We start from the raw sequence: 15,864 nt of genomic DNA on the forward strand, positions 1-15,864 counted from the left end.
ATAAAATACTAAAAACTATTAACATTGTCAAACATTCGGCAATATTTGATGTGGTTATATCTGTTCTTTATGTGTTGCATTGTTGGAGAGAGCCTGAGAACCAAGCATGTCATTGTTGAAGTGACTGTTTCAGTTATTGTTTTGCATATAGGAAATAAATATAACTAAGAAGTGTGTGACAGTGTTGGACAAAGTGCCCAAAAATAAGTACATAATTAATTTAAATTCAAATAGCCTATTATGTTACTCCCCCAAATTCATGTCAATATCCTCCTCTAGACCTTATTATCGGTCTCATTATCTATCACAGAAGGACCTCCTGTACATGTGTTCAACCATTTCCCACAGGTAACATATAGTTAACTTTGTCATCCTGTTATTTCATAATCAATCAAAACATTAATGTTTTTTCAAGAATTTCAGGCCTGCATGAGTCTATTACAAAATAGCCTACATTGCATGCATTTATAATTGAGGGTTGTCACAGTTCTATGGGTAATTCTCAGTCAATGCAGGTAAAAAAAAGTCATAATGTGTTTTTTTGTGTATCAAACATAAGCTCAGCTTGCATTTGGTGTGTGATCATTCATCACTGATGTGTGACAATTAAATATCTAACCTTTCAATTTATTATTCTGATGCTTTTATTTTGAAGGTTCACGCCCATACCAAAAAATTCTTGACAGCAGAACGCATTTCAAACCTTCACACCCATAACTTTACTATGCTTCTCAAATATGGGCTCCTCATTATCACATTTTAAGCTATTTCATGTGACTTTTATTTTGATATATGATACACACATAAGGTTATTTGCCTCTTGTGTATCAATTACAGGAGTTTGACTGAATCTCGTTATATTAAATACTATGATAATATACACATTTATTAATAACTCTATCTGATAATATACATTTCCTGTTGAGTCTATAACAGCATGGTCAACAATTCTAGCATAAATTGTTCCCATGGGAACCAAACCTCTAACCATGGCAGTGTCCCATCCATTCACCAGTACATGACTATTGTTTGGGGTTTAAATAATTTAGCCTGTGTCGGACACAGTCAAGCGGAAGTCTTCAAAGTCGACAGTCAGTCTAAAGGTTGCCGGTGTTCGCTTCAAAATTTTCCACACAAATCCCTGTGGTGTTAAAATCGCTGCTGTTTCATGCATTTACATTTCAAATGTGCCGTTTTATGAGTACATGCAAATGTGTGGCGTTGACCTTTTCCATTCTGAGTCCATGCAGGCTGGAGGTTTTACCTTGTTTTTCATAAAGGCCCTCTCTAGTTCTGAGATAACAAAAGCCAGAGGGTGTATTCCTTATAGGCAAAACAACAAGGGCAATTTTTCCACCATAGAAAATACCACAGACACGGTGTACATTCATGTTCTCTGAAGAGGACAGTCTTCGTACACACTAGGTACATTTTGTGAGGCTTGATGTCTGCAAGTGTATACACAGTACGCAAGAGGGAACTTCCACTTCTAGATGATTATGTGCTCTGCAGTTACGGATGGGTTACATTTATTTATTCAATTGTATGAATAAATAGAACCATGTAAAAGGATGGCACACAAGACCTTTGTGTACAAGGAAATGATTCCAGGTGAATAATAAAAAAAACTGGTTTGGTTAAACCTTAAACACACATCTAACCTGTGGGAGCAGGGATACGGGAACTTTGTTGCACCTTTTCCAAGAAGTGCATTGTCCCCAAAATGGCAAAACCATGGCCTGATGTGCCAACAAGGCCCACACCGAGGTGTAACTTGTCAGGAAATGCAGGCCAAGTAAGTGGACCTCATGCTAAGAGCCTGTTCACGACATTTGTCTAGGTTAGTTTCAGATAGATGTCAAAAACAGAAGTAAACTGAAAATTGAAAAAAAATTAAAAATAAGGGTCAATTAAGTTACAATGAAGGAGTACATATATTAACACAGCAGCTGGCAGAGAAGCAGGAAGTGTATGGGCCAAGTGTATGCCTGCTCCAACTGAAATCTAATGCAAATGTACTTGCAAGATCAACAATAAATTCGGTCAGGTGAGATTCCAACTGTTGACACCAAGAATGTTTTTTTAAATGGAGCTAGGTATTTTGCAGAGACACAATCCACATGACTCTAAACAGGCCACCTCTACAGAGGGAGCAGCGCGTACTGAGGCAATGGTGGTGCTGCCCTCCAGTGTTGATAAACTGTCACTTCACAGTGAGACTAGAGCGTCATACTGTGTATTGGTTGAGAATACTTTACTCTTGACCCATAGCACAGACCCACACAGGACAGTGAGGCTTTTGAAATGTTGCCTTTTTTAAAGGAGCGCTCACCGATTTTTAAATAGAGAGGTACTATTCTGTTGCATTATGGGAAGTGTAGGATCTATTGTTTTGGAACACGAACCCAAGTAAGAACTTGTCCCACACCGTTGTGGAAGTGGTGTAGTACTTTCTTTTAAACGGTTATTACCTATCAGTGCGGTCTAATTATGTAAAGCACATTTAAGTGATTGTTGTGTGAAATACTATGGTTTGCAATGTTTTGGATGCTGGTGGAGATAGACAGCACATACTGTTTAGTTCAATCTTGGCAAAGAGCACAAAGAAATATCATGGGGCATCCGTCAATCTCGATGTGTGTCTTTTATGGTTGCTGAATAGGTTCCAAAACCCCACGTGGAAGTAAAATAATTTATAATGAATCAAGATAAGCACGACAACATACTGTATCTTTAAGAGAGATTGAGAGCAATTCATTTTAACACCCCCATCAAAACTAAACAACCTCAAAGACAGATAAGGTTTGTTACTGTCTATGCACACTGTCAATATACTGAATAATGTACGAGTTCCTCAGTTTTTTTCAGTTTATGGTAATGCATGTGTGCAGTGCCAACAACAACAATAAAGGCGGATGGATGAGCATTGCATTGGAGAAAAAATAAGAGATGATAAGATAGAGAAAGCATACGATAAAATGCAGGGCAGGGAAGAAAATGTATCGCGAATATACTGTAAACGTTTATGAAGGTTCATCATCAAGGCCATTGGATATTTTAGAGCTTCTGCCTCAAAGTCAAGACTTCCATTTCCAGACTGTTTGGTGAGAATGCAACAAAAATGAGTAAAAAAAATGCAAGAAAACAACAACAATGGCGTGGCTCTGCAATCAGAAACATCAACTGCTCTACTCCATCGGATGCCAATTCCTCCTTCAACCCTTTCCACCTCAGCATGTCTTACAGCTGTTATCTCCTGGTTCAGATAGTGCTTTAATGATATCTGGTAAGGGGGCCGTCTCTCAGCTGAACCTTAAACCTTCCTTGACATTATACAACTCCCATTTATCAGGGCACACCTGGGCTACTGGCCAGAGGTGTCTGTACCTTTACCTGGCCCTAAGCTGCTCCGTCAGCTCCTCTGATGGTACAGCCTACACCCAGGACACAAACACAGAAAGGCTGCATGCCGTAGCACACACACACACGCACACACACCCACACACACACACACACACACACACAGACACACACACGCACACACACACCAGTAATAGAGAGACAGAAGGAGCACAGGCTGTCAGACAGATAGTCAGACGTTCCTGTCTTATTCGGAGTGGGAAACGCAACACCACCATGGACTGCTGCAATGTGAGGTGCGGGCTGATAGCCGGAGCTGTGTTTGGGGCGTTGGTAGCCATCCTGGGAGGTGTCCTCATCCCACTGGGGGACAGCGTCATTCAGGGGACCGTGAAGAAGGTACGGTGCTTGGTTTCAACCCCTGACTTGGAGAATATGGGAGTGACGGAGTGTGTGAATGTGTGACTCTGAGTGTGTGGTGTGTGTTTGACTGTGTGTGGTGTGTGTGTGTGTGTGTGTGTGTGTGTGTGTACGCTGAGATCAAGGTGAATCAGGAGAAACGAGAAGGGAAGAGAGGTGTGCGTTTTTTTTGGAAAGCTGCTTCAAAAAGGCTGTGCAAATGTGCCCTGGTTTGCAAATTTCTTCGACACTATGGAAAAAATGAACGCTGTGGACCTGTTTTTTTTTGTATATAAATATATATATATATACATACATCAGAGCATCCGCCCTGTATCAGTGGGGCATCTGGCCTGCTGGCAGTCTTCTTGAGGCATGTTAAAAATAGAATGTCTGTGTGTCTGCCTGGGTTTAGGAATCCGTCATTGAGCCTGGAACCACAGCTTACGAGAATTGGGTTGCTACTGGGGGAAAAGTGTACAGGCAGTTCTGGTTTTTTGACCTGCAAAACCCTGTGGATGTTGTGGAGAAAGGCGCAATTCCACTGGTAAAGGAAAAAGGACCGTACACATATTGGTAAGGTGGATTTCTTTGCCTTTTTATATCATTTTAAAACCTCTAAATTAATAAACTAATGCAATATCGAATATAGTGTTTTTCACTTCCTCAATATGCCTTCAATCAATGTATCCAATGGCTTATCTCTCTGCTGATGAGATGGAGTGTCTAAGTGAGATCCTTTCCCAACTTCAGGACAAGATATCTTCCCAAAGAAAACATCACTTTCAACGACAATCAAACAGTGTCCTTTATGCTCCCTTTGGGGGCCATCTTTGAACCATCCTTGTCAGTGGGACCCGAGGAAGACAATATCACCACCCTCAACCTGGCTGTGGCTGTAAGTGATGCGACTGACTCGACTCAGCTCGACCGTAGACCTTTACCGTACCTCTGTTCTAAGGCCAAGACAAGCTGTGCAGAATCAAGCTGGTCTACCCTGTGGCGCGTTGCTTTGGTTGGCGAACACTCGTTTTAGTGGTGGTTCCCAAAAATGTTTGGCGTGTGAAACTGATTTGAAAAAAAAAAAAATATTAAGGCTGAAAACTATCTAGAATTTTTAAAGAAAAGGAAAGATTAGAGAAATATTTGTACAATAGACACACTTAGTATTGCATAAATGCAGTAAGTCATTTCTGGTATCCTCATTGGTTATCTTCTGACCTCTCAGATTTATTTGATTGATAGAGACCAACAGCACAACTCCTGCCACCACTGGCTTGGTTAGCCTCTGAACTAGTATGAAGCTTATTACAATTGCAAACACAGCATACTTTTTGTTTTTTTACATTAACAACTTAGCATGTTTTTCATGAACAGGCAGTTAGCTTGGTTAGCGGGCGACTTACAGCAAAACAAAATGCAGCTGCAAATTTAGCTTTATCCACAGTCACAATGGCCACCACAGCTACAAGAAGGACACCAAATGTTTCCTTTATCACATGCAATTATTTTCCCAAATAAAATAGTAATATGATGGTTTCAATCGAAAACTGTCTGAGCACAAAGAGTAAAGTACAAAGAGTAGTGTATATATACATATATATACCTTCTCTTTCAACTTTGATAAGGCACAAATCCAATGTTGAGTGAAAGCAATTCCAATGAACGTGTGTGTAAGTAATTCATTATGTGGTGTAACAGTCATAAAAAAAGGTTACTTTCTGTCTTATCTCCTAAGGCAACAACAGCCCTTGTGTGCACAGCAGTTCTGCATATTCTGAATGTGTATTGTAATAGAACTGCACTGTTGCCTAATGCCTTTTTATATTGACACTATCACTGATAACAAAATGATAATTTGCTGATAATTTTCCATCCATAAAGATCAATGCTTTGGATTTTTCTTTCTTTCAGGGCGCTTATTCACTGGTTCCAGAAGATGCACATGGAATGCTGAATTTGGCGATATGGGCGAGCAAGTCGTCTCTGTTCCAGACCCGTCCAATCAAAGAATTGCTGTGGGGTTACAAAGACCCAATGTTGAAAACAACTTTGGGCTTTTTCTCACCTGTGAGTAACCAGATATGGTCGGATTAAATGTACCCATACTAAATACAGAAGCAACAAGATCTTCCCAGCAACACACATTATTTATTCAATCTCAAGTTTTAATAATATTGAATTTATAATCCATCTATTTTCCCCTAGTACAATGGTACCTATGACGGCTTCTACACTGTCTACAATGGAAAGGATGACATCTCTAAAGTGGGAATAATTGACAGGTGGCGTGGAGAGCGGTGAGTTCCATTGTCAATAAAGTGGAGATACTGAGTCTGTATCTGTTACTCAGGTAACCTAGGCTCTGTAAACTGGTATGTAAACAACAAAGGTAGCCGTTTAGAGAGCCTATGCTGTGTATCGACATTAGATTGTTTCTTTTAGCGTGCACACACAGTACATAGTGGATTGTGATGAGATATTAACGGATTTTGACAAAAATGGATTTTGACAACAAGCATTATCCAGAATCGCTGACTGCGCCTTTAAATCGAATTGTGCAAGTTTGTCTAAGGAATTAAATTCTGTCCAACAGGAGCTTGAGCTTCTGGAACGACACATACTGTGACATGATCAACGGGACAGGTGTGGCCCGTGCAGCAATGCCAATATCTCCAGCTCTAAAATGCAGACAACTCACATTTTCTTAACCCGATTTTTCCCCACCTCTCTTTGTTTAGATGCTTCTTCGTTCCCTCCCTTTGTGGACAAGAAGAAGCCCCTCTATTTCTTCGCATCAGACATCTGCAGGTGATGGAGGGTTTCATATTGAGCCAGCAGTTACATCCTATCTAGTTTCACTGTGCTGTGCTAACATTGAGTGGGCAAGTGAAGTGCCATTGATAAGAGATTTAAGATCTTTATTTGTGCAACCACTTTTCCTCTTAGTAACCACCAGAGGTCAGAGCTTTCTAATACCAAAACCGCAGTCATGTACTTGTGTCAGTCTGAATCAAGAGGGACAGTAGAGCCTAGCATTGTGGGTAGTACGTATTCATTTAGGTCATCTGTGTTGTTTTGCCTTCAGGTCTGTGTCAGCTAGCTTTGAAAGGACCATGGATCTGAAAGGGATTGAAGTGAACCGCTACACGCTGCAGCCAGACACCATGGCATCCCCCACGGTCAATCCAAACAACCAATGTTTCTGTAGAAACCCAATAGTCACCAAGAACTGCACCATGGCTGGAGTGCTGGACATCAGCTCCTGTCAAGCCGGTCAGTTGGCATTTGAATTGTTGAGGACAACATACCAATCAATTTGGTATAACATTGATTAGAATGGATTGGTAAAAAGCAAAGCATGTTTAGCCTTTCTCAAAATGTCGTTGTTTTCTTGCCATCCAAAACAGGCAGACCTATCTACATCTCTCTGCCTCACTTCCTTTATGGCAGCCAGGATCTGCAAGAGAACGTTCACGGCCTCAGTCCCAGCGAGGAGCACCATTTCACCTTCATGGATGTGGAGCCTGTAAGATGTTACATTTTCTTTTTAAATTTTACCATTGTTACTTTTGACTTAAATGACAATTTTTTTTTGCATTTTGCATCTGTGTTTTTCCACCAGATAACGGGGTTCACCTTGAGGGTTGCCAAGAGAATTCAAGTGAATATGATGTATGGGCCATCAAAGGCCATCAAGTAAGTTGCAATTTGCCTTTTTAAAAAGCATTTTGGGTATTTAGATTTTTTTTTTAAAGAAAAGTTAGATGAGAAGATTGAGACAAATGTCATGTATGTATGGTAAATGTAAATGTTGAGCTGAGCTGAGCTTAGCATAAAGACAGGGAGCAGCTCACTTATGAACTCGTCCTTATGTTATTTAGTTTGTACAAAAGTTGTTAAAGTTTAAAAAATCGTTTTTTTTTGGGTGGGGGATGCTATGCACCAAATCATTTTCTTGGCTTTATATGGACTGCTAAGAAGGGTATCTTCTCATCTATCTCTTGGCGAGGAAGCAAATAACCAAATCATGCACCGAATGCCAAGTAATTAACTTTTTCCCTGCAGGGTGCTAAAGAATGTCAAGGAGTATACCATATTCCCTCTTGTTTGGATGAATGAGGTAAGATATAAAATGGAGCGTTGCAGTCGTGAAGCATTAAGTCTGTTATCTAAAGGTGCATGACAATCATTCGCTCTCTCTTTCCCCTCTCTCTCTCCATTTACGTAACCAGACGGCATCGCTGGATCAGGAAACGGCAGACATGTTTAAGAGGGAGCTCTTCTCCCGTATTAAGATGTTGGAGATAATACAGAATTCGTTTATGGGCATAGGAGTGGCCCTCTTCGTTACATGTCTCATCTCCTACTGTGTGGTGCGGCGCAGAGAGAAGACAACTGTGTGAATGAAGAGTCTGTTGTTGTTCGAGTTGCCGGGCACAGTGCATATATGCTGCTATTGGACATTACACCTTTTGATATAGCACTTTTTTGAAATTTCAGTGTTTATTATGTCACCCTTCCTTTGATATCAACGGGAGGAATACTGTGATTTTGTAAAGCTTAAGAGCTCAATTCCTTTTGCCAAGTAGTATTTGAATTGCCAAACACTGTAACATTTGCTCAATCAGGGATTTCTTGATGGAGAGAATCCTCTTACCTGTCAGGTTATACATACGGACTGAGGAGAAAGCTGTTTGTTTGACAAGAAATGAATCTAATCTAAGGCAAATGTTCATATCATTTGCTGAACTAGTGTCTTCAAAATAAATAAAAGCTGAAAAGGAGTTTTTTTTTCATTGAATTACTTGTTCCTCGTATTGAATTTTTCTTTCACTCCGTTCCAAATCACATTTCTTTTTACTAAATGACACACTATATGCTGGTTTGCATACTGCAAAATGCAATTGGATGTCTAAGGGCATCTGGGTATTTTGAGCATACTGCATTTGACATGCATTTAGTGGGACATCCTAAATCTTTTTCTGACATACTTAATAGTATGGATGGAAGTATGGGTATTGGAATGCAGTAACAAACCCTTTTTTGTGCATTGTGCACGCCAAAGCAAAAATGATTTCCTCTTTACCTTTGAGTGACCCATAAATACAAAAGAGTAATGCAATGGTCCAGGGGGATGATTATACTGTGGTTATGAGTGGTATTGGGTTCATTTGGTAAGAAAGCAGTTTTTTTCTACTGCCCAGCGAGAAGCCCCTCTTTGTTTTTAATGGGTTTTAAATGACCCTCTGCATCTTAGTCTGAATCGAAGATGTGACACATACATGCAAGTGTTTCATTAAAAAAATAATATGGGGAGTTTTGTCCCTCTGCCTTTTACGGTAACAGTGAAGCTAATCACAGCAGTTTATTAGCTGATTTCAGAAAAAATAGAGTTTGAATGGGAAAACAGCCAACCTGGTTTTGTCTAAAGGTAATATAGATCAAATCCTTGTTTTTAAAGGTATTGATTTATACACATATTGACAAGTTTGACCTTTCCCTTTAAAGCAATATAATAAGACTGTCATCATATGGTAGCGTGATATGCCCCACCATGGAATCTATTAAGTTCACAGATGGATGATGTATTGACCAGTGACAGGGAGAGAAAGTTCACATTTTGAGATATGATGGCAATAAAAATATCGGGCAAATAAAATGCCTGACCTTTTCCATTAAAATGAGATTCCTCCAAACAGATTTATTGAGGCTATACCAAGACATTAATAAATAGAAATACATACTGTATATCTCAAAACAGGGAAATTACACGGAGTTGAAGCCAGTTTTATTACTGTAAACGTGGAGCAGAGATCTGTAGGCTACGAGGGAAGGTACAACTACAAAGTATTTTCTCAAAAAATGAAAACAATGCTGTGTATGTCTCTGCAATCTGCAGATACAGTCATAGTCGGGGAAATATGTCGAAATTATATACACAGTGGAAACACATTTTCACAATACTTGGCAAGACGTTAAATTAAAAGGATGAAACGAACAACAACAACAACAAAAATACTCTGTACACAGGAGACAAATAATATCTATCTACAACAACTATGCTTCCCAAAAAAAAACTATTCACATATGTCCAATGGTCTATGTACCAGACTAGCTCACTGATAATGACCATTTTTGGATTGAAAGTGTACCCACTTTGCTGTAGATAAGGTTATGAATGTGGATCCAAAGAAGGATACTGTCTCAGTATTTCCAGTTTTCACACTAAACTAAAATGTGCGTATCTGCTTGTTTTGCTGACCTTTGCATTGCTGAAGAATTTCTATGAACATGCTTCTGTGCTAGAAACAAGAGAAGTATAGTACAATATGCAGTGAGGCATATTCTCTTACAATAATAAATACAGGAGGGACCATGTAAGATGTCCAGCTCTCACAAGAGTTTTATAGTCTTCTCACCACTCTGATGTTGCCCAAACTATTTCTGTTTGGGCAACATCAGTTGGACAACTGGATATTGTGTTCTGCTTTTGAGCTAATACATTCCTAACTTTACGAAATTGTCATATATCACTTTTTTTATTGAGACCACTTGCCACCTGTGCTTTGTATGAACTGTGTTTGATAGTTTTTCCCCCAACATAAATTGACTTTTTATTACCCTACATGTCATTTCACCGAACAGGCAAGTTTTGTTAGTTTTAAGTAAATACAGAAATGTGAGTAGGATCTAATAAAAGACTAGTATAATACTTCCGGGGGGGCGTTCACTGTCAAACATGCATGTCTCCCTTCTTTTGTCCCTCTATTTACGATCATGATTTCAAATGATCCTGCTTTTTGTGAAGAAACATATCCATTGTGAGATAATATCCGTCGCATGTTCAATTTTCCGCTCAAATATTTGAACAAAGATAAGATCATTGACCATTCGCTGCGTCTCAATGTGGATTATTTCGTATAGGCGACAGTCAGTTTAGACCACAGTTTATTAGGGGCACTCATACACATGGGGCCACTTACTTCAGTTTGCGTTTGTGACTGCGACAGCAAATGTACAGCTTGTGCGTGCCTGTGCGTGTGTGTGTTTAGTAGTGTATGTCACAGCCGTCTGGTCGCAGTACCTCATGCAAAACAAAATGAAATATTGCCCGGATAACAAACTCCCCACACATACACTCTTGGTTTATACCGTCCACAGTGCAGCTCGAAAAATTGCTGTTTGAGATTGGGAGTTGGTAAAAATTAGGATCTGGATTCTAGTCTTTTTTAATTTTTTTACACAGTCCCTTGTGTCAGGACTTCCGGGATGTGATTTCGCCGGTTGCGGCTCTTCCGGCGGTCCAACAGGGGCTTGAGTTTGGCCAGGTCCCCCCTGAGAGGGCCGGGCGGTTGAGGCTGAGACAGTTGCTGCAGTTGCTGCTTCTGCTGGAGGTTCTGGAGCTCCTTCCTCTCTTTGCAGTATTGCTGTACGGCCAGGCTCTCTGCTGGACTGAAGGCAGACAGCAGGGTCTTAGGGTGCAGCGTGCTGGCCCAGGCCCAGGGAGACTGCTGCTTGTCCGTCAGCACGCTCACCATGGCCTCGCTGAGCACACGCAGGCGGATCTTGGCCACGGTGCGTTTGAAGCCGTTCTCGGTGGTCAGGCAGTAGTAAAGGCCCTGGTCTGACAGCTGGACAGAGCGGATGAGGAGGCCCGGCTCTGTGGAGACCACACGCTCGCTCAGCTTCACCTGCGGTAGGTGGGCAAGGCAAGGCAAAGCAAGTTTATTTATCAAGCACAATTTAGAAACAAGGCCATTTCAAAGTGCTTTACAGGGGCTAAAAATACAAGATTAAGACATTCGATATTAGCATTTAAGAAATAGTAAAAACAAAGAAAATACATCAAGATTCGACCTTGCTTCTAAATAAGGCTGTGTTATAAACCCATCAAGATGGTTTGTCAAGAACCAGAAAATATCAAAACTCATATATGCACTGATAAACAGTAAATACAGTACAGACAAGAGGATAAATCAAAGGGAAAATGAGAGTAGATGCTGGAGTCACAAGTAGTCGAAAGCGATTTTGAAGCAAGGTGGACAGAGTGTGAGGTGATATTATTATTCCTTCGGTGTTGTTACATTAGATTTGGCACATGAGAATCAAATGTTTTATTACACATTATCGAAAAAGTGATCACGATTAAGATCTGGTATACAGTCTTCTGTGTTGTATGATGATACAATGACTCAAGATAGTAAATCTTTCATGAAATGGAACAAGAAAATACTGAAATAATACAAAAAATGTACACTGGACATATTTATATAAATAAATTAACGGATCATCAATTTTAAATTGAAAATAATAAAAAATTAAAATCAATTCTGACACTTTAAACACAATAGTATTTGGTAAGCAGATAATCACTGACTACTTTTACATCCATCCAGGCCTTAACTTGGAAAGCATCCATATGATTACACACCATATAACTTAAGTGATTTATTTTAAGGCCAACATCTATCCTCTATGGGGAGACAGCAATAAAACGGCCATTACTCTGAGTCTACTGCAGCGAGGTGAAAAGTTAAATCCATAAAAGATGTGTCTTTATCAAGCGGGCGCTCTCTCGCTCAGCCTTAAGTAATCTTGATAAGCCTTTCAAGGTGTAATAGGGCTGTCCAAATTTGCAAAGTGTTTCCCCGTTGAGGATCCAGTCATTAGTCAAGGTCCATTTCATATTTGATCTGTATCAGCGCTCATTATAATTCCCCGCTGCCAGTACGTGTGCACTGCGTCATTCCTCGGACCATACGAGTCCTTATCAAGCACTTGAGCTCATTTGATAGCCTTGACATGTTAAATGTTTGATTAAATATTTAACAGCATGACCGAAACATCAGAGCAACATCATGTACAATCATGAAAAAATTGATCAATCCGTTATAGCTCCAAGGGATTCCTTTAATCGTGGCCTTGGCTTCAACTGCAGCTTGAGCAATATTGACCTTTGACCTCTGTCAATGTCAAAACTGACCTCTTTCCTCCTGTCGTTGTCCCTCTGAATGAGCCAGCGAATGGATGCCTGAGGAGACTTGGGAAGACACTCCAGGAAGGTGGTGTTGTTTTTCACGCCGTACTGCGTCATCTCCACTGCATTTCTGTAGGCTATCACACACACACACACACACACACACACACACACACACACACACACACACACACACACACACACACACACACACGGTCCCATCAGACGTCACTCGCTGACAGACATGAACCCCACAGATGGACTCAAATCTGTCTCAAGTCCCAACAGCGGGATTGGAAATGTCGACACAAAGATGAGTCAGACACCAGCAGCTCATAACAAACTCCACCCCGACTTCTTCCATTCCTACAGACCAACGAAAACAACCTTCAACGCAACGGAACCAACTCACATTTTCGTGTCGTTTGTCATGTCGCGTTTCCTTGAGGCTAAATGGCTCATCACACAGCTGGATGTCAGACAGGGTGGTGACTAATTAGTTTTAATGGCCATATGGCCGGTTCCCCCGAGCTCGTGTTAATTTAGATAAGAGACGTAAACTGTTTGTTGAAATGGAACCCCTCTGTGGAGCAAATCTTCTCCTCTCATTAAAACTGCAACATGACAGTTGCACATGTGAATTTTTTAGTGAAGGATGTCGTGCAGTATACCTGGACTTACAAACAACCACAAATGCCCCCAAACACATCTAAAATGGCCACAGTTGCAACTACAGTTTATGTCCAAACAACTACGATAATTTTGTGTCAGTGACAGTTTTGCCATCAAAACGTGGACTTATTTTGAGGAGAACAGCAAATTCATCAACGTCTGTGTAAATGTTTTGAATGATTTCGTTGTGGGAGTATGTCTAACATGACAATTTTCAATATACATTCAAACCTGTATTTTTTAATTTCTTTTTGGACACTTGGGGGCACCGAAACACAAAATGTACATATAATCACATTACAAATTGTTAACACTGGCTGATAATGGCCTTACAATCCAATCAATTGGCTTAAAGAAGGTAAGCTCTATGGAGCCAAGTTAGTTGAAAATCTTCTGTGGGTTGGTCCACACGAGCCTTTCACATAACACATAACCCTTTGATCCTAAGATATTTTCAAAATATTGACTATTGCAGTTTTAATTACCTTTGAGATTGAACCCTCTGCATTGAGTGAGTGGATTTCCATGCATAATGTCCTGCCTTCTGCTTCTCCTAAAAAGAAGGAAGAAAGAAATAGCAATAAGTATAAATATACTACAGAATACAAAAATACAGAAATACAGTCTCATATTAAGGCTGTGGAAGGAGCAGTCAGTGCCAAAACAATATGCGGAAAATCTGACTGTTATTCCTCTCAGTGGCGCGACCTCATATAACAGCTTGAAAGGAAAGAGCATGTAAACAGCTGACACATTTCACAGCGATTTCCACAGGAAAAAGCGTGGGGCTCGGGTGCTTTTGTTCTGTGACCAAACTAAACGTGACCTGCGTCTGACTGGAATGTCAAGAAGTGGCCAGCCGGTCCTTATACAGACCACAGAAGTGTCGGTTTAAAGGCAAGGTGTCGCTCATATACCTCCGCGTCTGTGTTATGTCTAGACGGATGGAGGAGGAGGAAGGAGGGAAACAACAGAAAGCTGAATCTGAGACATGGATTAAGTTGAAGTGCGCGCTGAAGGATTCCAGTTGTGTGCTAAGTCAGCCCTCACAAGTTGTAAACAGCCCTCTTCTTAATCCAGGTTTAACATAGTGTTAATAATTGTACTTTATCTGTTGCCTTCCATTCAAAATAACTTTCTTCATTAATTTTATATTTGTTTTATAGCTGATACTACTTTGATTGTTTATTGTTAGCCCAAAACCTCACTAGATTCTCAATGCATATTGAGCAATACTGTGTATACCATTCCGAGTACCGCACTACACATATGTTTATTCAACACTTGAAAGTTTTGAATAGCTGCCCCCATGAATGGGCTCTGTTATCAACACTTGTGAGCAGTTCTTAACTACAAATTTGTTTTGGGACCTTAATGGTCATTCATAGTTACTTCGTCACTGCCTCGGCAGGGGTAACAATCCTTGGGGTACACTTAAATACTTATATGCATGACATTTAAAGAAACTGAATACTGGTACAATAACTGCACTTATGAACCCTCAAATTGTTAAATGTATTAGTACCTTTTGCCGCTGGGATAGAAGCGGGAGCAGCTGAGGCCGTCCCAGGCGCAGTAGGGGTCTCTGGCGAGGCAGCAGTCAGCGCAGGCCGCCCCATAAGCATGACACCGGTGCAGGGAGACCTGCGAGACCCCGAACTCCGAGCTGACATACAGCTGTTGCTGCAAAGTAAACAGTTCAAATGTCAGCCGCCCTGTTTGTCTTAATAAATGGCCCGGCTGACAGCAAAATGAGGCAGAGCACCGAAACAATTATGCCTTATTATTTTCGTTCCCTTTGGGAGGCTTATTCTCTAAGGGAGATTTCTTTTTCTTTCTCTGTGCATTACACAGTAACCACAGACTATATTAATAACATATTAAAACAATAAAACTGAACTTCATATGAGAGGAAAGCCAAGTTGAACTTACTTTTTTTGGAGATATTCTCAAGTTTGTAACAGGAGCTTGATTCTGAAAAAATAGCACAAACAAGGGCTAAGTTCAGAGCTTTGAGAGATTGTTCACGGTTATTGCTAACAACATAAAGAAAATTGTATTAAAATAGTTAGTTAAATTAGAAACATTTGGGTACATTTGTATCTATGACTCTTTATGTCTGTACAGTAAATAGGTTAGCTTCGGAAAAAGAAGGTCGGAAACACGCCGAAGGTCATCTGGCTCTAAGGTGCCACAATCCACCCAAAAGCACCTCCAAACCTCTATTATATACAGTCTATGCTCCAAGACTATTTATTGTTTTTTGTTGTTGCCAAAAATCCAAGTGTATAATCTCATAATTTCCTTGCTGCATGACATGATCTCTTTCTAACTCGGCAAGAGAGTAAATAAGCGCATTACCTAAAAAAGTTCCTTCAAAAAACTTTAAAAACAGCTTGTCAGACTTTTTCTATGATAAAAAAAAATTGAGCAGAGAATATAACCACAGAGGT

At 40.2% G+C, this 15,864-nt stretch overlaps 2 protein-coding genes across 2 annotated transcripts in view; one reads left to right on the top strand and one right to left on the bottom strand.

Annotated features, from left to right (window-relative positions):
* Positions 1-3,636: 3,636 nt before the first annotated feature.
* On the top strand, positions 3,637-8,165 carry cd36 (CD36 molecule (CD36 blood group); the record flags this gene model as incomplete). Its single annotated transcript, XM_080051498.1, has 12 exons — positions 3,637-3,759; positions 4,175-4,335; positions 4,513-4,657; positions 5,674-5,829; positions 5,968-6,059; positions 6,356-6,405; positions 6,501-6,570; positions 6,848-7,039; positions 7,174-7,288; positions 7,385-7,458; positions 7,828-7,882; positions 7,995-8,165. 12 exons carry the CDS (start codon positions 3,637-3,639, stop codon positions 8,163-8,165), a joined length of 1,404 nt encoding a protein of 467 aa, XP_079907624.1.
* Positions 8,166-9,514: 1,349 nt separating this feature from the next.
* sema3c (sema domain, immunoglobulin domain (Ig), short basic domain, secreted, (semaphorin) 3C) overlaps positions 9,515-15,864 on the bottom strand; it is a 45,141-nt gene continuing 38,791 nt past the window's right edge. The window contains exons 14-18 of the mRNA XM_080051267.1: positions 15,344-15,385; positions 14,937-15,094; positions 13,897-13,964; positions 12,746-12,876; positions 9,515-11,453 (exon numbers count right to left, since the gene is read on the bottom strand). Coding sequence (XP_079907393.1) covers positions 11,001-11,453; positions 12,746-12,876; positions 13,897-13,964; positions 14,937-15,094; positions 15,344-15,385 — 852 coding nt within the window. The 3' untranslated portion in view covers positions 9,515-11,000. The remainder of the gene's footprint in view (positions 11,454-12,745; positions 12,877-13,896; positions 13,965-14,936; positions 15,095-15,343; positions 15,386-15,864) is intronic.

This window comes from Ammodytes marinus (genome assembly GCF_949987685.1).
Source record: "Ammodytes marinus genome assembly, chromosome: 22".
In the NCBI taxonomy this organism is placed as follows: domain Eukaryota; kingdom Metazoa; phylum Chordata; class Actinopteri; order Uranoscopiformes; family Ammodytidae; genus Ammodytes; species Ammodytes marinus.